The sequence below is a fragment of the Scophthalmus maximus genome, chromosome 5 (assembly GCF_022379125.1).
Source record: "Scophthalmus maximus strain ysfricsl-2021 chromosome 5, ASM2237912v1, whole genome shotgun sequence".
NCBI classification, from domain to species: domain Eukaryota; kingdom Metazoa; phylum Chordata; class Actinopteri; order Pleuronectiformes; family Scophthalmidae; genus Scophthalmus; species Scophthalmus maximus.
Window position 1 is genome coordinate 20,397,053 of NC_061519.1, and position 25,340 is coordinate 20,422,392.

The following is a 25,340-nucleotide window of genomic DNA, read 5'->3' on the forward strand; positions in this document are numbered from 1 at the left end:
CGAAGCGGATATTCAATTACTTGAGTATTGATTTTTGAACATTACCTGATTATTGCGTCAATTGTTTCGTAGCTGGGAGCCTTGATTCCAGATAAGAATTAATTATTTGTAACTTTTCATGAAAATATGAAATAAATAATTATATATGCAAAAAAACCCATAAATTACAATTTGACATGGTCAATTTTAATGGTTTGAACATTACGTTTTCTTTCATTTTCACAAGTTTCCAGGTCAATTTTATTCCCTTAAAAATAAATCTTCAAAATGCCCTTTTTAACTGTTGACAACAGCATTTTCCCCCATAATACAAGTCACATTTTATTTAGTCACTTATGTTAGCTGATAATATATCTGCTTTCTAGTTAAAGTTTGACCAGTAACAGAAAGTTATGTATATGTATTTATACTTTACCGATGTCGAGAATCTGAGATACTTCTTCCACCAGAGGGTTATGATCTTCTTCATCCCAGTTATGAGGTGGTAGTTTTTCACAAACTAAGAAGGCAACTGGGCCCAATTCTAACTCAGTTTTTAACATCAGATTTTTTTTCTTCCATTTTGTTTTGAAATAAACAGGTGGAACAGCAGGTAACTGCAAATGCCATGACCATAAAACATTGTAGTAGGAAAGAATGTTTTTATTCATTAAATACAAAAAGGTCAAGAACAGTGATGACTAAAATAGAACAATAGAAAAGGCACAATAATTTACTCAAAAATCACGCTGTGCCATGAAAAATAAAACTGTCCCCTTTCTTCTACTGTGGCTGAAAATAGATGGTCATCTTCCTGACAATGTGTTCTACACTCGAGAGATCCCGTGGCAGTATAATGGCTTGGCATGAGGAGCAGTGGTGAGGTCAACTTTTCCCTGTAGCATCAAAATGAAGGCCTGTAGAGCGAAAAAAAAAAAAAAGAGGCACAACCAGAGACAAAATTAGACAATACATTAGTCATTGAACTTTATCTTTAATGAATTTGGGTAGATTTATTTTATAATGGCTTCATTTTTTGTATGGTGTTCAAGACTGTACAGTCAGAGACGCACTGTGATTTCTCAACAGTGTAATAAAAAGGTACAAATCTATGCTTATGTGATAACAAACCTGAATGACTCCAAGTAAATCAATCATTTTAGTCCATAAATGGTAGATAATGGCCTTATAGTATTTTACCGTGATCTGTTTTCAACTGCTGCATCTTTGCAACATACTGTGTGAGGTACTTTTAAGCATCCCTATTGTTGGCAAAATATAGCAGCAGCAAAAAAAAGTAAATTATAATGTGGAGGTCAGACGTTTCTGTGGATGTTTAAAAGTTTTTTTTCCCCCACAATGAAAACATAACACAGCAATTTTCAAGCTGTACACAGTTTATGTCCTTTGTTGAAGAAACTACTGAGATTTAACAGCCATCTTCCAAAGGAAAATACCTGTATTGTAATGAACACCTGCCTGACTCAAGACACATTAAAGAAATTGTGCAAGAAGCTATTCAAAAATCACACCTATGTATGTTTGTATGTACAGTATATGTTCTGAGTGTGTGTCTGAATGTGTGAACAGGGTGGCAGACTCACCAATGAATACAGTGGTTTCACAAGAAGGAGCAGACCTTCTGTGGTCTGAAGGGGTTGGTGCTGGAGGACACGCCAGTGAGCAGAGGGTCCTGCAAGGCGTTCTGAATGCAAAACTGTTGAAGGTCTGCAGCTGCCTGGGAGACCTGGGGACAGAGAGGAGCCAAAATGTAAAACCTGGACATGGGGGTTACACCGAGGATGCTTGAACAGATGGGTAAAAGATGCACTCCACTAATTTTACACCGTTTTCTGTGGCTATGGAGGCAGCGTTTTAAAATGAAAAATAATCTTACCGATATGGACATTATTGGATCGAGTACGTTTTAAGCTTGATCAATGGTAGAGATTTAAAGTCAAGATATCTTGGCCCTTGGAATATTCTTGTAATTCATAACTTCTTAGTCATTAAAATGGACCATAAACATACATTTTTAAATCACTGAAACACTGGTCTGGAATGGTTAACATTGTTTTCCATCTTTATGTTCAAGGAACTCAAACCATGAGGGAAAAGAATATTGTATATGTATAATGAGTTGATGTTGATTGATGGCAAGAGATGTAATAATGACAATAATAATAATAATAATAATACCACAAAAATAACCTATTCTGATAAATTAATTAATTGTACCAGTCATTTCTTTCCAAGCAAACCAAATGAGGAAAAAAAAGGCAAACATTTCCTGGTTCCAATTTTTTCGATCATACATCGAAAGTAAACCGAATTTTGAAGTTATGACGGACATTTCTGCACAATTAAATCACCGATTTAAAGCTTAACTGACAGCTGACTCAATAATTAGCTGTAACCACACATCCCAATGCCACGGTGCTACAGTAGGTAGGTGCAGGTGGACTCTTGGCGATGATCACATCTCGTCCAGACAGTTCTCCAAGTTGTAGTTTTCACTCTGCGACCTTTGACTTGTTACGAAAAGCTGTTGGCAACGTGCGGGGGTGCTGGTGTTTCCCCTTCAGACAAGTGAACGATGAGGTTTCCATCGTTTTCGCGTAGATATTTCGCGACGCGTCGCTAGCTCACAACTTCACAGTGAAAAGCCAGCTGGTCGCCGCCACTCGTTTACAGTGTGAATATTATATCTCTCTTCTCAGATGTTGAGTGATTCATCTCATCATTTGACCGACCCCCCCCCCCCCCCCCCCCCCCCCCCCCCCCCCCCCCTAGCAACGCCCTGCTATGCCTGTTGACTATCGGCTAGCTTGACGTAATGCCGCTGCTAGCCTCTGGCCACTAGCTAGCTCCGTTAGCGGTTCGTGGTAACGGTCGACATTCTCGACACCCAACCGTCAATATTTTCATAGACAAAAATCAAACATGAATTACCTTCACTCTGTTGATGCTCGCCTCGAAGCGGAGCTGCTGTACCACTTTTTTCATGGCGACCAGATTTGAGGAACCCGACATTTTCGAAGTGTGTGTGTGTGTGGGGTTTTTTTTTCTCGCCTTTTTCTTTTCGGTGTAAAATGTGACGCCGAGCGGAGGGAGGGAGGAGGGAGGGAGGAAGGGCTGCTGCTGGAGGGAGGAGGGAGGAAGGGCTGCTGCTGGAGGGAGGAGGGAGGCTGAGACAAAAGCAAAGATGATGACATCCGGATTCCGGTTATTCACTTTCGAGACTGCAACTCCTCCTGCAATACACTAGTGGGCGCCACATTAAAGAGAAAAGAACGCATTTCATTAAAAATCTCTTTATTTTAATGCACCGACAGCAGCAGGGCAGATCATTATAATCATGAAGCAAATGTGCAGCAATTAAAAACTCATAGTTTATACATTTAAAATAAGTAATACACTAGAACTTAAGCATCCCATACCATAAATATGTAGAAGACATTATTCCAAATCTTTACTTGGTATATACCCTCCCCCTGAATATAGCTTAAATCTGCCAGTGTTGATTTGTTTGTAATAGAAGAAAAGGAAGAAATGAACAATGGCAGGTTTATTAAAGTGCTTTCTTGTTTGATCAGCTTTGGTGAATTAATGATTTGTCTGTGTCCAAAAAATGGAATTCAGCCATAAATTGATGCTCAAGTCCACTGCAGAGGCACAGGTTGTTCTTTAGGCGAGGTTGTTCTCGTCGTCACCCAGAGAGAAGATACTCAGGTCTCCGCACCGAACACGGTGTTTTGACTTTGCACGAGTGTCTCCGCCTTCGATGGTGCTGGACTCTTGCCAGCGTCCTCGATTTGAATGTCTGGAGCTATTAAAATTGGGAAAATACAGATTAATTGTATTAATAATACTCCACACTTCTACACTATCGGACATCTATGTGTTTTACAAGGGCACTTATAATATGTTGTGAACAGTTAAAGCACTCTTGGTAAAGTAACACTGCACAAAATTTAATTCCAGCACATGCCGAGGAAACACAAATTTATATTTCGCCAAATACAGACAACAGCCAGCAAAGTGACTCAATAATACCTGCTGTCTGGTATTAGGCGGAGTGTCCGGTAAAGTTCGGTTGTGGATGGCACAGCAGCACTTTGTGTAGGTTTAGGCGTGGAGAATGTGGCATAGGTTGATGATTTGGTCAGTTCAGCTTTCATGGAAGACATCCTCATCTCTGGCTCACTTCCTGCAATGCAGGAGACATTGAGATAAAAAATAAAATAAAAAATGAAATCAATTAAAATTATATATTGTAACCCCTTCCGGTTCATTTATGATAGTTACAATCCTAACTTGCATATTATAATAATTTTTAAAAAATGTAATTAATGAATGGACTTACTGATTGATAAGGCACTTTGACCATCTGATGAAGAACATCTCCTACGGTCTATGAAGGGAGTCATGTTCAAAAATTGATTCTTGAGCCAAGAAGCACGGTCCTCCTCAAAGGCCTTTTTCTGTGCGATATACAAAAAGACAAAAATTAATTCAACAGTGATAACAGCCCCGCACAATATATGCTGAACAATTTAGAGGTGCAACATCAGAAGAGAAGACTCAAGGACCTCTCGCCCCAGGCGAATAGCAGCCTCTGTGAAGTTCTTCCTCTCCCGCTCAAAGTTTCTCTTCTGTTCGTCAAAGAGCCTCCACTCCTCCTTGAGACGCTCCTTCTCCTCCAGTGTGTAGCAGTCGTTGAGAAGAGCTGCGGTATCATCGTCAAATGATGTGTGCAGTTGTTGCTGCAAAAGGTAGAAATATATATTTTTTTATTTCAAAGCAAATGATTATGTACAGATTTGCTCATTTATCTAAACTGCTTATTTCATCCCTTAATTTACACTCATAATGAGAGGCCTCTAACGTATTGGAATTAAAGTCTGCGGAGCAAATGTTTAACCGGCACACATCTACTGTCCATCTCTTGATTTGGAATCAGCAGATACTGACCTGGAGGAGTTGTTGTTGTGCATGAATGAACTCTTTGCACTGCTGGACTTCACACCTCATCCTCTCCATCTCATACTCGTGGGTCTCCCTCGGTATCAGCTCTTTATCGGACTCCAATTGATTTTGAACTTGAGATGCTTGGCAAACAAAAACATCGAAAATTGTTAAACTCAATTTTCTTCCAGGTATACGGCTTTCATTTAAACGCGAGATTAACAGCTAGGCATTTTTAGAGAATCCAACACTTTGATAACCTCACATTAGGGTGTTTGTAAAAGGAAAATATTTATAAATCAAAACAATGTATCTATAAAGCTACCACTAAGAGAGCTTTTGCAGTATTTGAGGTTATGCGACGGCGCTATGTTTACCGTGGCTGTCTAACTTCTCCATGTGGTTCCTCAACTTCCGCCATTGCTGGCGGATGCTGTTGGTGAGCTGCTCCTTAGCTTGCTCACAGGATTGGTCCAGTGTTTCCCTGCTAGAGTCCCCTGTCTTCTCCTCCCCATCTGAATCAGCCTGATCAACAAAACAAAAAGAAACAGGGTCGATTCGCAACATGCAAGCATCTCATATAATCACATGAGCGTGCTCACAAGAGCTCTTTTCAGACATGAACTCATGAAATGTCCACAAAAATTGAAAAATTGACATATTCCAGAGATTGCCTTTCCCATATGACAAAGGCAACAGGAGATTGTCCTAGTCATGGAGAACATTCTGTGGCAACTGGGGTGAGCATGCAGCAGATAGGGCATGAGGATAATTCTGCTGAGGAAAAGTTCAGGAAAATGTCCGGACTAGTGCACGTCTAATAGCAGCTGAGTTTTACATGTAAAGATTAATAAAAATGATATACAAACCGCTTGAACATCATTTAATTGTCCTCTCAATACTTCAGAGATAAACTTCTCAAACCAACATGGCAGGCTTATTTTTGTGTGTTCATAATGCCAGAAAAAGAATTATATAAATACCTGCTCTTGGCTATCGTTAGCAGTGGCTCCTCTGGCAGAGGGCTGGCGTGGACTTAGGATATGTATCATCTCCTTCTTCATCTGCTGGAGCACTTTCTTGAGCTCAGCGTTCTCTAGCATCAAGGACCTCTGACTTGCCTCGTAGTCACTGAGCAATGACTTGTACATCTCACCCTCATGGCTGCGGGGGGCAATTTCCGGATACATTCAGCCTGACTGACAGTACACATTCTACAAATTCTAGGGTTGAGAGGTGACATGGTGCCTTTCATAATACCTGGCTGTCGCTTTTGTCGTTTTCCAGTGGCTCCTTTTTCCATCTGACCGTCCCAAACAATTCAGTACATCGATAGCTAAAATAGAGAAGGGATGACAATAAATTTCCAGAATTAAAGACAAAGGAGACAAAAGCCATGAATTCATCCCATACACCTTGCACAGATGTATATAGTTATGGTAAAGATGTGCTTGCTTACCTAGTTTTTTATCCTTTCTGTCGATCAGTAGCTGGCTGAGGCGTTCCTTGAGCTTGGCACCCTCTCTCTCCTTTCTCTTGGCATCATGACTGTACTGAGAAGCACGGCTGGCAATGATACTTTGGAGCTTTTGCACCTGCACAGAATAGTTGAATCGTGATATTTCGTCAGGCTTGTGCACAGGCACCTCGACACTCTGTATAACTGAAAACATTAATGTTGCCAGTTATAGGAAAAAAGGAAGTCTACCTCATCTTTTTCAGTTTTCAAGCAGCTCTGCAAAGTCTTGATTTTGAGTTGTAGCTGCCTCTCGGTCTCGTGTAGACCTGACTTCTCCCTTATAGACAGTTCCAATTGATCCTGGAAGGAAGTACACATTACTCTTATGAGCCCAGTCAGATGAAGCATTCGGTTCAGGGTTGGAACTACTTGAGTCGATTCCTGAGCAAAATCCCATCCTAAAACTGGTAAATGCCATCTGATGATATAGTAGGACTGACTATAGATATATCAACAATATATAACCACACCGACAAGGTAATTGCCATTTTGATCCCCTTTCTCACAAAACTGAAAATGTGTGCTATGAGTAACTCAAACTAACATTCCTCCTGTAACATTCCTTATTTTCGACATTTCATTGTGGGACTCATAACCTTGTATTCTTCTTTGGTGGGTTTAGACAGAAGAGATATGCGTCTCATGGAGATTAGAAAACATTTCTATCATTGCAATACAAAATGTTAGGAATAAGTGAGACTTTTTCATCTCTATGTAACATTTGTCAGTTTTGTTTTTGTCTTTGTCTCCTTCCAGAAAATTAGGTCAGGACATTTTACAGTTTGCCTTTTACATATGATGGACGTAGCAGGTGATTGTCCGGGTGAGAAATGACAATGCCAACGGGAACATTTACAGAGCATTTTGTGGCCCAGCTAGACAGAGGACATGTACACATTATATTCTGTGTGAAAAATACATCATACATGCCTTGAGTCTGGAATTGCTCATCTGTATGTGATCCAAAGTGCTGGATTTCTTCAGCTGCTCTCTCTCCAGCTCCTCTAAAGTGCCCATATTCCGTCTGTGAATCTGCAGTAGCTCGTACATGGCATTCAAAGCTGGCACCGTGTTCAGGGCGGCTCCCCCCGGTGAGCTGGCCTCGATACATGTGGAGGAGAGACCCAGTGAGGCAAGCTCCTGTGAGAGAAAGGACTTTTGTCATTGTCCTGGTTTCGTAGTGGGTCATTCCCGCAGAAATGCACAGTGATTTGAACCACATTTACTAATCAAATCTAATATGAAGGATGACAAATGCATTTAATTTTTATATTAGATTAACTGAAACTGGACATTTTCTTACCTGGTTGATGTATAAAATGCACTGAGGGACATTATCCTCTGTGCAAAAGGCACTTATCACACTGTAGGAGCTTTTGGACAGGGGCAAAGGAGGGTTCATTGACACAGGGTTGTTATGCCGCGAGGGTGACATTGTCACATGTGATATGCTTGAGATCTCATAGTTTCCTAAAAGGAGGAGAGGGAGAAAAGAGACAGGAAAATTATGGCAAATGTGTGTCGACTCTGTTACCGTTGGGAGGCTTGAATTAGGCTGCTACTCCAAAACGAGGACACAAATATGGGTCACCTCTGGCACATCCTAAAAACAGCAAAGCTGATGGGTCTGTCCATATTTAGAGTATTCTAGCCTGATACAGAGAAGATAGATTTACCTATTGATGTCTCCGTTGGCACGCTTGTCCACCACTCTCCCATGTCACCGACACATCAGGACACGGGCATTTGTGAGGTCATGAGTTATCTACCAGGAGGTGGACTACCAGCCAGGCAGTGGATCAGCGGCTTCAGCTGGAACAGAGCCCTGCAATGGAGCATCAAACCATGAGATAGACCCGCAACAGATAATCTGGTCCACCGCCACACAGGATTAACCGTCAATCGTGTGCATGTGGGGTTAGATTGGGGTTTAAGAGGGGGCCCCTCCCCATTGGTTGCCAGCATCTAAATTGCAGGGTAGTAGGATGACCTCAGCTACAGGCGAATGGATTAAAGAAAAAAGATACGAATGAGGGAATCCATTAGAAAGGGAGTCTAAATCCGAGCGGGAGCATGTCTATTTTTGGACTTTTGGTTTTTATTCTTAACGTGTTGCGGTGAAACAAGTTGAACCAGCCATCTACACCGACTACCCCTCCCACAGACTCCACCGAAGTACTGACATGTTCAGGCTGTCGCGCACATCGTGCGGATCTTGTTGACACAGGAGAAGAAAACATTTGTGCAGCCACTCGAGTTCGAGTGCACCATGCTGGTGAGGCCGTAACTACCAGCTAACACACCCGCCTGCCCACGTCGCGTCGGCGGGCAGCGCGGAGAGAACTCCTCCGCGTTGTTATCTCGTGAACCAGAAGACACAAACACAACTTATCTAGAGCCGCAACGACCGACTGACTACTGAATACGTCAAGTACTCATACTTCGTGTACTTTTTGTTTACCTTAGCGTCACATGCTGATATCACAATTGTCCACGGCGAGTGTACGCTTGGCTAACGTTAGCTAGCTTGCTAAATTTAAAAAAGAAAAAAAAAAGAAAAGAAAAAAAGGGGTCGAACAATTCACCAACCGTATCGTTGTGGGCACTTGAGCCACAGGTAACTTAGCCCCAACAGTCCTGCGCTGTGCGGTGAATGTGACGTCGGCTACACTTGTTGAATGCTAATATGCATTTTATTAAAGAAGGAGCACATTTCGCGTCACACCTGCTAACCTGGATAACAGCTATGCTAATACTCACCGGTGCGACGGGGAAAAGGGGGTCGACAGTTGCCAAGTTCGGTGATCATCGAAACGCTCCCTTGTCAAAAACACCAGCAAACAGCCGTGTCGAGTCCAGTTGTCATCGCGATGTCAAGATATACATTTATATTTATATATAAATATATATATATATCACCAGCTGTTACATTCACAAACAGCGGCACTGTGGTGTTGTTGCTGCTGAGCTCAGGCTTCAGGCAGCAGCTGTGTGTGAGTTTGTATTTAAGTAGCGTCTTCATCTGGCCGCGGACCAAACGTCAACGTTATTGGCGGCGGCGTTGTTAGGCAACCAGCACGCGAGCCGTCCATTGGCTGCGCGCGCCGTACGCAAGAGGAAGATTATGCAAATCAGAGGTCGGCGACTGTCACAGGTGTCACAAAGCACTGCAGTGACGGAGACACTTCCGCTCCTCTGACCTAAACTATATCGCCTCTTCGTTTTAAGTGCAATATTCTTTCCATATTCTCTTTTATTTTTTTAAACTGCGGCTTTTCCGGTGGCCGCCACAGCAGCCAGTGACTGACCTGCGGCTGCAGCTGCCACTGTTTGTGGCGGCAGCCGCTAAACAGCCACTGCGTTTGTGTTGTACTGGTCTCAGGTCAAAGCCGGAAGTGTGGAGGGGGCAGGACCAGTAAGGACTTGACACAGGTTTCAGGAAATGAAGTGAAGTAGTGTTAAAGTGTTACCTTAGTTACTGTAAACTACATTACATCACATGTTTTCTCTTGGTAGGCTATTATGTTCAGCTCAGGAGAAGTAAATAGGAACAGAATATAATCTGAGAAGCAGTTGGAATTAACTTGATTTAGAAAGAAAGAAAATACATTTTGTCTGAGGGGTGAAAAAATACACAGGAGCAGAAAAACCCATAAATCCACTGATATATATCCACTGTTCATATATCAGTTTAGTGTCAACACATAGAAAGGAAGAAAAGCAACAATAACAAATTACAGTATATATATATACAATATATTTATCTCTACGGTTTGATTTTAAAATCAGTAAACCCCCTTTCCTTTACATATATTTTTAATTGCTGAACTGTTTGTACAAAGTAATGTTGTTATTGTGCAGTCAGGACAAAATATAATCCTCCTTGAAAGGGAAAGTCACCAACCACTGGTAATGCTTATAAGGTGACCACAGTCTTGAATAAATTTTTTTTGTAATCCTCTCCAGCAGTTTCAAATGAGTTCAAATAAAGCCTTCTCCTTCAGTAAGATGAAAACCATTGGCCAACACCCTGCAAAGGCGCATGCTGCTCCTCCTCACGTCACCCGAAGCAGCAGCACGGAGACAGGCAGAAGCAGGAGGCCGGCTCAGTCTGGTATCTTCCAGACTCAGGCTGGTCCCTGCACTCTGCAACAAAGGCCTGAAGCTGGGACACTGGGACCTTGTCTTGCTGGTGATGCTGGAAAAGCAACATTGTAGAGTCATTGGGCCAATCTAGTGCGACGGCAATATAAGATATTGGGGCTGTAAATGGATGAAACAGGTGACAAGACAAGACTGACCTTGATGGTGTCGTAGGTGTCAGTGATGACAGCAATGAACAGGCTGAGCACCATGTAGATGAAGAGGGATATGAAGGAGTAGAGGTAGAGTCGGCTGAAAAGCCACACCATGTAGCTCTTGTCTCTCATCTTCAGGAAGGTGGCGTACATGTCGTCCCCGTTGATGAGGGAGAAGAGGCACTCTGTCACCCTGTCGAGCGTCCGGAACTGGGAAAAGAAACCCCCACAACATTTTGATGATTGAGTTTCTAAATTTCAGATTAGAAGTATTACAGAGCATCACAATACTTGGGAGAATTTATTTGGGTACACTAAGTCTTGGCATAGATTATGATTTTCATACTTTGTCATGGTAGGGCCCGAGCACAATCCAACCGCAGAAGCAGTAGCCAAGGTAGATCATGGCCGCACAACAGCAGAATCGGATCACATTTGGAAACGCCGCTCTTAGGGTTAAAATTAAGATCTGGATAGGAATTAATGTTTCAGTTCCTTTTTATATGCATTTATTTGGCTGATGCATTATGTCAAAACAATAGGCAGTGTCAGTTCTTACATTGTATTTCTTGAAGAAACCAAGGTAACGAATCACACCAACCCAGACAAGCATTGTGGCTGTTCCCAGCAGGATACTACACACATCGTAGTTTGTCAGGAACTGCAAAAGAGATGCGTGGTATGGACCAAGTCATTTTCATAGATTAATCTACAAACAGAAGGGCTTTTATTAATGTTTCCAAACATCATAAATTACATAGTACCTGATTTCACATCATTTATCTTTTCAGGATTTCCTTTACCCTCAGCCAAACATTTCTACAGTGAATTATGTGTGGAAATATAAACAATGAAGCTGAATAAAAAACAAACCTTTGTTTGAATTCCAATTTTGAGCACTGACCCAGCGATGGACAACGTGTCGCTGACAATGATGAGGATATACCAGCCATTCACAAACTCCATGCGGTCTGACCAAGTGACAATTCTATTGTAGTATGCATGGAAGAATGTGTTGAACTCCTGCAAGTGATATGAGCATATTGTAGAACACATCAATTAAACAAATACACTCAAACCCAGGAATAATTTATTTACATGGTAGTCACATTGTTTAAAAATCTAATTATTAATTTTCACAAAATTCCACATCCACATTTATACTTGCCTCAAATTTCTGACCATGCACACAATGAAAAAATAAATTATAAACATAGATTCAATATTTATATATTTGTTTTAACTGATGATTGACATTCTCTGTACATTTTAGTTTTCAACATAAAGGTCTATGCTGTTTTCCAGTGGTCTGTGGGTGAATGTGCAGTTTTGTGAAACTGAATTTTCTCTTACCGGATGGATGGACGCACAAGGGACGAACAAACTAAATCAGTAATTTATTACTCAATGAATAAAACTTGTCTAAAATGTACCAAACTCTTGTGTGTTAACACAAGTGACTTACAAACTGGAGTTGGACGCCATTGATGACAGATCGTGTGCAGAGGATGAGAGAGATGAAGCAGGCGAGGATGACCACAGAGTCAAACCACAAGAGGAGATAGTCGTTTTTACAAGCTACAAATGAAAGCCACAGATTGAAGGTTATATATTATTTAATTTTCTATTGTTGTTGTTGTTGTTGCTGCTGCTGCTTTTACGTGGCTGAGACATAAACTTATATTTTCTTGGACAAACCAGCTGCTGTTAGATCAGACAGTTGTCACGGTTACGGAGTTTTGCGACTGTGCCCCCTGCTGGCCAATTGAAGCAATGACAGATACCAGTATTTGGTTTTTGGTGTCATAAAGCATCAAGAGTTTGGATAAATACTTACAGGTGCCTTCCACGTTCCAGTCTCTGCATTCATTGATTCTTACATCATTTTCAACATCAACCATTATCTTCCCACTGTGTGCGTGGTTGTCAAACGTGATCTGTGTAAAAACAGAGGAGAGTCATTTGTTAGAGACATAGCACAAGTTAATTCTGCAAAAATAACAAGACCAAATCAGGGTGTGGCAGTTCCCACACATTGTCACCAACCTTTATATGGAAGTCATAACAGTCTGGTAGCTCATGGTGCCGCACAGTCTGCAGATTGATGGTTTTCAGTGTCAGGTAGATGTTCACTGATAGCAGCCTAGACACACAAACACATATTAGCAGGCCACACTCTGGCTTCACCTGGCATGGAACCAGTATTTTCAGTTTGGTCACCTTTTGAAATCTAAGGAGAAGTTGAAGTGTGGGACTGAAGTGCTGTTGTCAAGCGGCTGCACGGGGTATATGGAAATACAGTCTGTGAGAAGGAAATACAGGGCGCTATGTTGAAAAAGCACTCGCATTTCCCTCGACTGTTCAGCAGAGGAACAGTTTAACACTTTTTCCCCCCTGTGACTCCACTATGCCGTGCAAGCTTCCTCTTTTTGAAAGAGTCACATGTAAATCCACATTGTGATAATGTTCCATTATTTCCATGAATCAGCTTCCATAAATATACTTGATTAATAAAATACAATATGAACACAACCTAAGGCAGCTACTGTATTTACGTTCCACAGCTCATGTGACTCTACTTGATGGTTAAATTATTTTAGATTTTTTTTTTATGGAAGTTTTGTGCTTTGGTACCTTTATCAATATGTGGATCAATGTCAAAGGTCTCATTCCCAGGATCAATGCTGCTGTTTCTGTAAAAGTCTTGACAGAGAGACAAAGGAGTGAACTCGCCGTCAACCCTCTCGTACGCAAGATTACCCACAGTCAGGTTTTGAAGACTGATGTACTGGGGGGAAAAAACACGGTGAAGAATTTTAAATTATTATTTTGCCATGAAATCCCACAGATGACATCATCATCGTCAATTTCTCATGCATCTACATGGTCACTACCCTGTTCACAACATGGTGGATGTGATCATACACATCTGCCCTTGTGTAAAGTGCATAGGGTCCAAGCGGTTGATCTTTGTATCCTTTGAGGAACAGATGTCTGAAGGCCATCAGGTTGTCTTCTTTGAAGGTGACCACCATTTCGTTGCTCAGGCCAAAAGACACTAACTGGCCGAGGCAAAAAAGGGGGACAATTATTCATATATAGGGACAAATGGATATCTGCCGTCTGTACGCATTCATAGTCACTGAAAAATAAAATAGTAACACTTTTTTTTTTACACTACCTGAATTGTGATGATGGCAATTTTTACTATTTGTAACATCAGCTTCCAGGGTTTGCGACCTCTGGCTCTGTACTTCTCACAGGGGTTCATGAAGAAGTACTTGAGCCTCCGTCTGAAGTCCTCCACCACCTTCGACTCCAGAGTGCGAGCACTCGGTCTGCAGTGGCCGTTCTGCCTCCTCTCCTCGGGCCTCACCGGATGTTGAGGGTCCTCCATTTAACTGAAGTGCAGAAAAGAAGTGCACTATTCTTTCTTTTTTGTGAAGACAGTTTTGGAATACTTATATTTTGCCAAAGGTTCAACGCACATCAGCAATGTGTTGGAGGTAAGGGATTAGCCATTCCAGTCATTCTGATGTTTATCAAACTGGTTCTCCTGCACAAGCACGCTGCTGTCATTCTGCCTTTTCAAAGTTATCCAGAGCAAACTAATTGCATTAAAATGAACTACTAATTCTCTAGGACACCACAAAGGTATGGGGTTATTTGTGTGTCATTTTGCCAATTAGTCACAGCCTTGCCTAAGTTTAAAATATAAATATTAAACTATGCAATAAAATCCCAACAGCTCTAACATTACAGATACTACAAACTAGTGCAATGGTTTATATTTTCAATTCCTTTCTAGAACATAAATAGTAAAGACATTGGAAGACAATTTGAAGAAAAGTCAAGATACGTATACACTATATATATATATATAAAATAGTAATGAAAAAGTGAATTACCTACGGTCTGCAGTGCACCAGCGAGCCACAGAGCAACTTGTCTGACAGCAGCATCAGTGCTGCGTGTGAAGACGAGGCGGCGCAGTCGCCAGCCTTCACCACGATGACTGTCATCTGCTCTGCGTCACTCTCAGCCTTTCCAGTTTTTCCAAAACACGGGACAGAGCTCACAGTTACTGTACAGCTGCAAAATCCAGACACTGATATTATATACGGTCTTCTGCCAGTCAGTTTTTTTTAAAGATTTGATTTCATCAAGCGCATGTGAAGAGTCTCACATACAGTTTTTGCTGGAAAGCAAATGAGTCAAGAGTTGTGGGATTTGTTCGCGTTACCTTAATATTGTGTCCCTTACTATGACAGATGAAATCAGCAAAGACAAACTGCATCAATGATTTTCAACAAACAGCCGCCAAGAAAAAAAACAGAAGAACAGTTGAATTCAGTATGTATTGTATATTGTACAAGACCATTGAACATCGTAAAAAGCAGGACAGATTTTTGTATTTCACAGTATTTTACGTGACGCCTGTAGTGATGACAATGTAAAGCAACTTCGTCTTGACGTGATGCCACACAGAGAAGAAGAGAAGCGGAAAACATCCTTTGAAGCTACGGCGCTCAGGTCAAAACGCAGCGTCTTAAAAAATCAGAATGGGTCATTGTACATCGTATGTGTGCTCATGGAGTCGATTCAGTGTATATGACATTTTTTTTCCTGCTACGCATAAACTGTAGCTGCCGCGTCTTCACACTATTCCAAGCAATCACATATTTGATAAGAGACGTCAAGATTGTCTTAGCTGACGACGTACTGAAGCATTTCACTATTTAAGAAATCTAGGGAAACACACTTTTTATTTTACCGATATATTTATTTGTAGATATTTTCTTAGGATTTGAATGTATTTTTTACTGTTCTCATTGCCTTGCACTGTCCTTTTATTATTCATATACACACACATTTTTTCTTCTATTTTTAATCTTGTCTATATGTCTTTCACACTTTAATTAATTATTGTTATACATTTACTGTATTCTTTTATTGATTGGCCTTGGTGTATGGAAAGTGCAAGACAAATAAAGTTGCCTTGCCGAAGCAGGGAACTGAAGCTAAATACATTTTGGATGGCGTCTCAACTGTGTCTTTAAGAATATGGAAATGTATCCCGTACTAAAAGCTTGCACCAAATGCCTGTACACTCCAACTCTGCTTATATAACAAAATAATCTTTCAATTTAAACTCTATTTTATTTCAGATCTGTTCTTATACGTTTGATTACGTTTACATTTTTGGAAAGGATACTCTCAAAACTAAGGTCTAATTTTGGCCTCATACCAAAAGAACGGATACAAATTGACTCCACTATTTAAAACCCTCTAACATTACTCCTGCCCCGGAGACAAAATACCTGTAATATCTGTCCATAAAAGCTAAATGGTACAATGCCAACATGGAGTACATCCCCCATGTGCAGCAATTTCTCACAAACTGCCTAATCACAGGCAAGAGCAACGCCAAAAGGACACAACAAGAGAGTGTTTGTATATGAGATGAGTCGAGTGGTTGAGGACTGTGCCAGTTTGTCCCACTAACTGCATGAGAACCGTCCCATTGAGGTGTGACGTTAAAACATGTGACTATGGAACGTTGGGGTGAGCGAGCGCGACCTCAGGGGCTGGAAGTTCGGGTCGCCTCCGCTGCTGGTGCACCCCGGCGCAGCGACATCAATGCTGGAGGGGGATTCCACCATCTCCTCGTCCGGCAGCGGAGGAGCTCCGGGGTCTCCGGGCCTCGGGAGGCTGGAGGAGGTTGTGGAGGAGGCCGCGGGGATGCTGGCACCAGCCACGGAGGACAAGTCTCCACCTCTCTGCAACGACGGCAGATTGAGTGAGCCTGCGACGTCTAAGGTGGAGTGACTTCGTTCTCCGTCGGGGTGGAAAAGCAGGGTGGAGTTGTTGGAGAATGTAGTGGGGAGGTCGCTGGTCGAGCTCGGGGTGCTGAGGTTGCTGTCAGATGGGGAACTGGAAGCAGCCCCTGCTGTGGAGTGACAGACGACGGGAGGAGAAGAGGGAAGGACATGGGAATTAAAGCATCACGAACATAGAGTATGATTTTTAAAATACACAGCAGATTCCATCGTGATTTTGGCCAACTAACCTCTGAGCGACTCGATCTTCTCATTTTTGACCTTTTGCACCTCGTCCGTGATCTTGGTGATGATAAAGTTTTGCGAGCGCAGCTCCCTGATGGAGTCGATCAGGGCGTCCAGGCCCCGGGGGTTTTCGGCCAGGGTGTCCAGCAGCGTGGCCGTCCTCTTGGTCTGCGTGGTCCTGCAGCTGATCTCCTCGGCGTCGTCCCGCGTCAGGATCCTGCGCGAGCGCAGGTAGTCGAGGTGGCGCTCGGCCCGGATCTTGTCGCAGAGGTAGTGCCGCAGTCGGGTCAGCACCTGGGGGAATCCGCGGCGAGGGCAAACACAGGAGAACACGGTGAGAGCACGCAGGGGCTGATCTGTTCTCGATCTGGACAGGGATCCAGGGCAAACGACGACAGCGGGTGGTCTGAAACCACCTGCGTGAACCGGTCTGGTCCTTCTCTACGTGACACAGATGTCCACGCTTCTCTCAGCTCTGGTGGATGTTTGTTTTTTGTTTTTTTTAAATAATGCAGACTGACCAAGTTCTGTCTGTATTCACCAAACTGTTCAACGCTATGTGATGTTCTCTGGTCGTACAGTGGGTGACTGCATGTTGGCACACGGAGGGTGTGGTGGTTTATTTCCTCCTTTCACAGGCCGAGGTGCAAGTGAAGTGACAACACACACACACACAACACACACAACACACACACACACACACGTTGCCTTATTTCAGAGGTGGTCTATCAGGAGGCCGGATGCGGCTGAATCTTCGTACTCACGTCTTTTTTAATCTCTGCCATCTCGTCTTCAGTGAGGTGAGGAACATCCATCCCTCTCACCCGCAAGGTGGAAATCCAGGTGTTCCGGGGTGACGAGCGACGACCAAACGTAAAGTGATTAAAGGAGCTCTTTCGTGGGCGTCGATCGATTTCCTTCTCCTTCATTACATGTCGTCTAAAGGCGGCGCGTCCACTTGTCCATTGAAGATTTGCGTTTCAACAATCGACAAAACAAAAAAACCAAAAAAAAAAATCCCCCCCCCGCCACCACCACTTCCTGATTGAGTCAGGGAGGATTTACGTCGCGCCGCCTACGTCACCGCCAGAGGAGAAGGGGAGGCCGTCGTCAGCCTGTCGCTCAGTGTTCGTAGATATGTGACGTTCAAGTGGACTTTTGACAGAAGTGGCCACTTCTACGACGCGACGGTCGTCGCGCGGACTCGAGCCGCTTCGTTTCGTTTCCAGCGTTATTCACGTGTTGCTGACACAGATGAGGCGCTGTTCCGACACCGTCCGCTGGGGGGCGCTGCTGGACCTCCGCACACAATGCACTCCACTGCATTTCATATTGTACTTTTTATTCAACCACAATAATCTCGTTAGAGACAACAATGCTACACATGATTGTTTAGTTCTCATAGTAGGATTATTTACAAAGAAAAAAGGAAGTTGCCTGATGATAACCTAATGATTTATTTGCCATAAAACATAGTTCCCCGGTCCGGGCTCCATCCATGATTCAAGATTTACTATCGTATACCCGATGACTGTACCAGTATTTTTTTCTCCCTCAGAACTTTACAGTTGGACGATTGTACAATAATATTGTGGACATAAATTACAGTGACATTAATTTGTATAATAAATAGAACAATGACATAAATAGGGTTATAGAGGTAAAAAAAAAAAAAAGAATTCTATAACAGTATAACATTTTTAAACAGTAAGAGAAAAAATGTAAACAGTTGTGAGAAAATATAAGTTGTAATTTGAAAATGTAAATGACACCCGGCCTCCACCAGGTTTGGTGGAAGTCGAGTTTTTAAAAAAAATATTTTTATTGGTAACATACATTGAGTTTGATGACTTTTTGTAATTCCCAGAATACAGTAGTTCTGACCACCTTCAACGTGCACAGAGATCTAATCAGAGAAGAAAAATGAAAACCCCCGTGCTATAATGCAGGTTCTTGTAGAAGAAATAATACCTCAGATGATATATTTCCTACATTATTTTTTTCTGATGCATTAACATTTAGGAAAATATCTTAATATTGTAGCAGGTCAATCTGGAGCTAACTAGTTTATGAAGTGCCGTGATGTTTTTCAAAAAAATTGCATCTTATTTTGTCAGCCAATATAAGATATTTTGTTTGTAAAATCTTGGTATGCGAAGTAGTAACTAATAGCTGCAACTATTAGTACCTTAACAATTTACTTCGAGTATGTAACAACACGTTGTGCAGATTTTCAAGTACAAGTTACTGTTGTTCAAATTATACGTGCATCATAATTTGTCAGATAATATATCATCCCAGCCCGAATGTACCTTTATACTATAGACTTACCAGTCACAACGCATTATTGATTTGTGTTGTGTACTATGTTCATCGATCTATAAATGAAACTGAAAGGTCAAGGCATGAGATGACATTGAACATAAGATCAATAGCAGCAGTTACACAGTTAGCAGTATCTGTAAACTGAATTGGAGCAAAGAGAACATTAAGTCATGCATGAGAAGAACCAAATAACAATCCAGTAAACTTGAAATTATTTTGCGAAATGGCAAAACATACCATGTTACGATTTTCACTTCCCTCTAATCAGGAGATGCCATGGACTGTTTGAGGACAGTTGCCTGAGGAGATTGTTGTCAGCTTGTTTCGTCATGTTCTGCAATGTAATATGTACGGCGTAGCTGGGAAACACCAACCTCAAGCACGGAGAGACATCTTTACCTACTTTGAATCAGACACAAGGCCGACTGTTGCTCCCCTGAGGGTCTTTCTGGGTAATGATAATGGTTTGAAAGAGAGGGGGAAATACAGGTTCCAATATCTGCGTGAGTGCTGTTGCATCCCAGCAATTTCTGGGGGAGAATTACAGCAGAAAGATGCCCTTTAAATGTCAGGTGTTGAAAGGTCAGACTGTACGTGGATCAGCCTCTTTACACAAGAAAATAAATAAAGAAAGATCTTGTAAATGGCTACAAAGCATCCACAGAAACTGAGAAATACGTGCCCCAGAAAAAGCGTCATGGTTATTCTCTTGATTCATGTCAAACAGCAGAGAGCAGTAGCCTGGAAATAATGCCGAATCAGCTTGGAGATAGATATTCACACAAACCCAGTTTACTGACTCGCGAGCGGGATCCGCAGGGGGGGGGGGGCAGACAAAGGGAATCATTTATAGAAATGACGTAATGAGCTGGATTTGTAATCATATCTAGACAGTCCCTACAGACGTTGTCTGTCTGTGGTACAGAGTATGACCTCACTCTCACACAACAGCCAGAACAAGTTTGTCTCAGACGCACTGTCGTTTCACACCGAGAACTGTCGCTTTAGTGCCTTTCCATAACCTGCAGCCAACCATTTAAGACACGGCATCATTTTTAATCCAATATTTTATTTATATAGAGTATCACAAAGGGACACTTTTCTTCCTTCCACCAACCAAACATCACGTATCCCCCCACCCACCTTTCACTCTGACTGGTCTCCATAGCACTTTTAATGTCATCCTCACTTCCAAGGAACATGAAATTAACGGAAACTGTATGGACTGATTTAATGTCAGTTGGATGCTTCACAGTACCAAGTATCAAGTGGAAGTGGAAGACAAAGACAACAAAGGCCCTTCAGGATAATCTGCAGGATGTGTCATTGATGTTGGATAACATTTATTATAAAAAAGTAAATAATTTACATTTGGTGTTGCAATGAATGACCACAGGAAGAAAAAGACGAAAAGACTTTGAATATGGTATTTTAACTCATATAGTAAAATGTTTAATCCCTAAAGGCTTTTGAATCCACATATCTTATATGGTGCTATCTTTTCAATGAACAAATGTTTTCATATGACAAACTCTTAAATCACACAATCATCTTGGTGAGATGAACTCTTGGACTCCCTAATGAGGAAATCTTTCCCATCCATCCTATGTCGTTGACCTGACATCAGCTCCATACTGAACCCACAGAGTGGTGTTGATACTCTCATCTGATTCCTATTAAGAAAGCGAATGAAGTATATTTCCCAAAATATTAAACTATTACTTTAGGTTTAGTTGTTGGGCTGGCAGTAGCTGGTGGAAACATTTTTTTTTACTTATATTAATAGTAGAATTGATGTAATTTGGAGATACATTCACATGCTTCACATACTTCAGGAACAGAAAAAGGCCCGTTGAGTTTCAAACAAAGTCAGCTTAACGTGCAGCTGAAAACAATCCTTTGCGAGTCCTCCAGCTGCATGTTATAGGCTCTACTGTACATCCGATGTTCTCATTACCTAACATGGTTCAGCAAATTCCTATATATCACGGCTTTGGAGGAAAAGTTTCCACTCCCAAACTACAACAGTCAGCGATTTCCGGGCGTCAGTGAATGCACCGCGGCCGGCCAGTCTCGCTTGTTCACTCTTCATCTGCCTGAGCTGGCTCTGACTCAAACTGGCTCCCAGTAAGCTCAGTTGGATGGAGGAGGATGTGCCAGTCTCCCCCGCTCAGCCTCTGGTTCTCACAGGTTTCTAATGAAAAGGAAGGGTTATCTTTCCTTGATGATTTCCATTGTTCTTTGATGTGGATAAAAGAAGATGCTTTTGTCCTGGCAGCTATTTCAAAGAAACCTGCAATGTTCATCCTGAGAGGAATGTTGCTGCAGGCATCGCTCAAGTTTTCTTTTGTGTGTGTTTCTCATTCAGAACCAAACAACGGATTCCTGAGCTTCCTTTTTGAAATATATTGAATCCCGACAATTTCTGATCCGTCCCCAACCCTAAAGGGCGACTGAAATGAATTTCATCTGTGAATTCTAACACCAGCAAGGTTAGAAGCCGATCACAGACAGCGGGCAGCAGTCTAAACATGGTTTCGTTTGAGATAGAAATTCTGTTGGTCATAGAAATATTTAGCTTCTCTTCAATATTTATATCAGAACTTGTGGTGCCCTGATGTTGAAACCTGTGTGGCTCTGCTCTCGCATGTAAGGAGGCTGATGACAAAATGTTTCAGGAATCAGGTATGAATGTTCTCCATCTTTTTCTTTTTTTGGTCCATTGCATAATCATATTGTATTAAGTCATTCTGCTATTCCTTTTGCTTAGTTTAACCAGGAAAAGAAGAAAGAAGCGGAACACAATGTTACAACATACATCATTACATCAACTGTAAAATGATTACAACAATTTCACATTTAAAGCAGAGATTAGTTATAAATGCATTATAAGCAATGTTGAATTTATATTTTTTGAAATTGGGAACCAGTATATGTGTGCGAGTGGGAGTATATACATTTCATATTATTACAGAAAATGTTTGTTATTCTATTTATTCTTCTATTTATGCAATACTCGTGTTGTAAAAGACCATTCTACGTATTTTAATTAGATCTCTCTCTCTCTCTATATATATATAAATATACACTTATTTTGGTTTTCAGCATTTCTTCCAATTTTTTTAGTTTACCATTTTCATTGTTGCGTCTCAATTTATCTTATTGTCTGCAAATTTTCTTGGGGGATGTCTTCAATGTACTGTACATGTGTAATGTTTGGGCTCTTTCTGTTGTCACTGTGTGGCTATGTGCTTTGTACAAATAAAATATCTGAATAAAATGACACTAAATAAGATAATCCAAGAAAGAAAGAAAAAAAAAGGTTGTTTTCCTGATTGTAAGAAGATTAGTTCACGTTCCTCTTCTTGATTATACAACGGATTGGATTGGAGCGAAAGCCGCGGCTGGATGGAAATTAGACAGGGTGGTTCTTGGCTCACAGAGTGCAAGGAGAGGAGAGGAGGGGGGGGGGGGGGGGTGGACCTTTTTTGGGTTTATGGGAGGACGCTGGGAGAAACATTCCTGTCATAGTTTCGGGACACTTCTCCAGAGTATATAAAAGGAGATGGGCAGAGCAAACACTCCTCAACTCACCGTCAGGTCTGAAGATGATGTGGAGAGTCTGTGTCGGGATCCTCTGCGTGTCGCTGGTGAGGAAACAACCACCGCTCATTAACAAGTTGCCTGTTTTTGGCTGATGGTCGCTTCTGGGAGCAAAACTTCTGATTGGAATTTGTATGTTTGGAATTGTGTCTCGCCTCAGGTGTCGGCCTCGTGCCCCAAGCGCTGCCGGTGTCCCCTTGGAGTGGTCCCATGTGCAGCGGGAGTCAGTCTCACGCTGGACGGCTGTGGCTGCTGTAAGGTTTGTGCCCGGCAGCTCTTTGAAGACTGCAGCAGCATGCAGCCATGTGACCACACGAAGGGACTGGAGTGCAACTTTGGAGGGGGATTTGATTCTGCTAAGGGCGTCTGTCGAGGTACACTGACCTCTGCTCTCTTCGGGTCTATTTTGTATTTTGTATTTTGTATCTTGTAATCAATTTACTCAACCGCTTTCTGTGTTTCTGTACAACAGCTGTATCGGATGGAAGAACGTGTGAGTACAACAACAAGATTTACCAGAACGGCGAAATCTTCCGTCCAAACTGCAAACACCAGTGCACCTGCATGGATGGCGCAGTCGGGTGTGTTTCCCTGTGCCCGCATGAGCTCTCGCTGCCCAAACTGGGCTGCGCCACACCCCGGCGGGTCAAGGTGCCGGGTCGGTGCTGTGAGCAACTCGTCTGCCCCAAGGAATCAAAGCCGGAGAGTTCCCCAGGGAAGAAGCACAGAAAAAAGGGAAGCAAAGACGAAGTGTCTGACGACGACCTCAACAGCAAGAATGAGTTGGCCCCTGTGTGGAGAGAGGAATCAAAGCCATTAGCTGGTAAGCAGCACAGTGGTCACAAACTCCCACCTAGCCAGGGCTGGACTGGCCATCTGGCCTACCGGACATTTTCCCAGTGGGCCGACGCACTTTTGGGCCGAATCGCCGATATAATTTATAGGCCTTTTTTGGGGTTTTTTTGGGCCACGCCGGCCCATAAAGAAGTGACAGCGGCCCATTGGCTCATTTTCTTTATTGGCACTGGCCTGACCCAATCAAATCCAGGGAACCCCTTTCCCCACTCCCGGCCCCAAAATTTACGAAGCCGATTGGTCAGGGGATAGGACCTGTACAAATGGGGTTACGTTACCTTGCGTACGCATGGACGCCTGGGCAATAAATAATATTGAAGTCTGACCAATCACGGTGGGTGTGGGCCGCCTGGGCCAAAAATGCCAGGGCCGATTTTTTGCCCCAGTCCAGCCCTGCACCAAGCTGAAGTTACAGTCCTTTAGATTGATAAAGTGCATGAGATGTCAGATGTCATCCAATCTTTTTACCTGATTCTTCACTGACCAGCTTTCAGGAGTCACCCAATGGGCCACACGGTTGCCAAAGGAGTCAAGTGTGTGTCTCAAACTTCGGCCTGGTCTCCCTGCTCCAAAACCTGTGGCGCGGGGGTGTCCTCCAGGGTGACCAACAGCCATACTCAATGCAAACTGATGAAAGAGTCTCGGGCCTGTGAAGTCCGCCCGTGCAACCTAATGACCTTCTTCAAATCGAAGGTACGCTCCAAACCAAGATTCAGTTTGACTATTTCATTTTGGTCCGTATACAGTCTGCATCATTTGTGGAATCAAATCTTCTCTCTGAATTTAATTTTCTTTCTTCCAACAGAAGGGTCAGAAATGCATTCCCATGGAAAAGGCCAGTCGCCCAGCCAAACTGTCCTTCGCAGGCTGCCGTAGCCTTAAAAAGTTCCAGCCCAGATACTGCGGGTCTTGCTCGGACGGGCGATGCTGCAGGCCTCACCGGACCCAGACGATGCCTGTGCGCTTCCGATGCAGAAATGGAGAAACCTTCAGCAGGATGGTGATGATGATTGAGTCGTGCAAGTGTGACCTCAACTGCTCCGGCAGCAGAGGAAAGAAACCCGCCCTCCACAGACTTTTTAATGATGTACACTAACTTAAAAATGGAAAATCACCCATTCTTTTGTGGAGACAACATCCACTAAGTGTTGAGTGACAGAACAAAATGACTGTGAGGTTGCAGACACCTGACGGGATGAATTGAGGGAACGATATTGTTCGGGCTCTCGCTTCATAACACTGGAGCCTTTGAGTTTGCTTCTTTGTGAAGCTGCTTTTTTTACATTTACCAAAGTTATTATTTTTCTAGTTAAACCAAAATTGATTGTACCTTCTATTGACATAAATATTTAAACCTCTATTGACAAGACATTCCAGATGTTTGCATTGAAACGATGTAAATAATAATGGCAGCTACTAAATAATTAATTACACTAAATGTTGCTTTGTTTGTTTTGATTTTCTGTATTTTTTTCATTGTATTTATAAGACTCTGTATTTTCATATTTCACTTAATGTATTCCTGTATTTAATCCTGGATTACTGTACAATAATATCGCTTGGGCATCCCGTTCTCTGCCTTTGCTTGTTAATGCAAAATGTTAAAATATAACTTAAGGCCAGGCAAACTGTACATTATGAAAATGGCCAATTAAATGTCTAATCTTTTTCTGATATTGTGTCTGCAATTTGATGATTCAGTTCATTTTCCACAAATAAACGCAAGGA

At 42.3% G+C, this 25,340-nt stretch overlaps 5 protein-coding genes across 6 annotated transcripts; 1 reads left to right on the plus strand and 4 right to left on the minus strand.

Annotated features, from left to right (window-relative positions):
- Window positions 1-624: 624 nt before the first annotated feature.
- Window positions 625-3,128, minus strand: LOC118310261 (guanine nucleotide-binding protein G(I)/G(S)/G(O) subunit gamma-5). The gene is made up of 3 exons (XM_035633035.2): window positions 2,932-3,128; window positions 1,584-1,726; window positions 625-896 (listed from the first exon to the last, which is right to left on the minus strand). Exons 1-2 carry the CDS (start codon window positions 3,010-3,012, stop codon window positions 1,601-1,603), a joined length of 207 nt encoding a protein of 68 aa, XP_035488928.1. The 5' UTR covers window positions 3,013-3,128; the 3' UTR covers window positions 625-896; window positions 1,584-1,600.
- A 149-nt stretch (window positions 3,129-3,277) lies between these two features.
- Window positions 3,278-9,471, minus strand: ssx2ipa (synovial sarcoma, X breakpoint 2 interacting protein a). Its single transcript, XM_035633027.2, has 14 exons — window positions 9,227-9,471; window positions 8,143-8,291; window positions 7,770-7,936; window positions 7,397-7,606; window positions 6,656-6,766; window positions 6,407-6,542; window positions 6,208-6,283; window positions 5,931-6,111; window positions 5,325-5,472; window positions 4,954-5,090; window positions 4,572-4,745; window positions 4,346-4,463; window positions 4,036-4,189; window positions 3,278-3,808 (listed from the first exon to the last, which is right to left on the minus strand). The coding sequence occupies exons 2-14, from the start codon at window positions 8,183-8,185 to the stop codon at window positions 3,667-3,669; spliced, it is 1,797 nt and encodes a 598-aa protein (XP_035488920.1). The 5' UTR covers window positions 8,186-8,291; window positions 9,227-9,471; the 3' UTR covers window positions 3,278-3,666.
- Window positions 9,472-10,039: 568 nt separating this feature from the next.
- LOC118310257 (mucolipin-3) lies at window positions 10,040-14,824 on the minus strand. Its single transcript, XM_035633028.2, has 13 exons — window positions 14,673-14,824; window positions 13,946-14,165; window positions 13,659-13,826; window positions 13,399-13,552; window positions 12,985-13,066; window positions 12,811-12,907; window positions 12,602-12,701; window positions 12,230-12,342; window positions 11,638-11,787; window positions 11,324-11,425; window positions 11,111-11,233; window positions 10,768-10,974; window positions 10,040-10,664 (listed from the first exon to the last, which is right to left on the minus strand). Exons 2-13 carry the CDS (start codon window positions 14,159-14,161, stop codon window positions 10,527-10,529), a joined length of 1,650 nt encoding a protein of 549 aa, XP_035488921.1. The 5' UTR covers window positions 14,162-14,165; window positions 14,673-14,824; the 3' UTR covers window positions 10,040-10,526.
- Window positions 14,825-15,108: 284 nt separating this feature from the next.
- On the minus strand, window positions 15,109-18,072 carry bcl10 (BCL10 immune signaling adaptor). Of its 2 annotated transcripts, none has more exons than XM_035633033.2 (3): window positions 17,594-18,072; window positions 16,835-17,123; window positions 15,109-16,711 (listed from the first exon to the last, which is right to left on the minus strand). In XM_035633033.2, exons 1-3 carry the CDS (start codon window positions 17,756-17,758, stop codon window positions 16,302-16,304), a joined length of 864 nt encoding a protein of 287 aa, XP_035488926.1. In that variant the 5' UTR covers window positions 17,759-18,072; the 3' UTR covers window positions 15,109-16,301. The 2 variants fall into 2 exon arrangements, with proteins under 2 accessions (XP_035488926.1, XP_035488925.1); XM_035633032.2 differs by having other exon boundaries at window positions 15,109-16,714; window positions 17,594-18,067.
- Window positions 18,073-22,643: 4,571 nt separating this feature from the next.
- Window positions 22,644-25,339, plus strand: LOC118311056 (CCN family member 1-like). The gene is made up of 5 exons (XM_035634565.2): window positions 22,644-22,804; window positions 22,918-23,131; window positions 23,230-23,580; window positions 24,100-24,305; window positions 24,418-25,339. Exons 1-5 carry the CDS (start codon window positions 22,763-22,765, stop codon window positions 24,706-24,708), a joined length of 1,104 nt encoding a protein of 367 aa, XP_035490458.2. The 5' UTR covers window positions 22,644-22,762; the 3' UTR covers window positions 24,709-25,339.
- Window position 25,340: the final 1 nt, after the last annotated feature.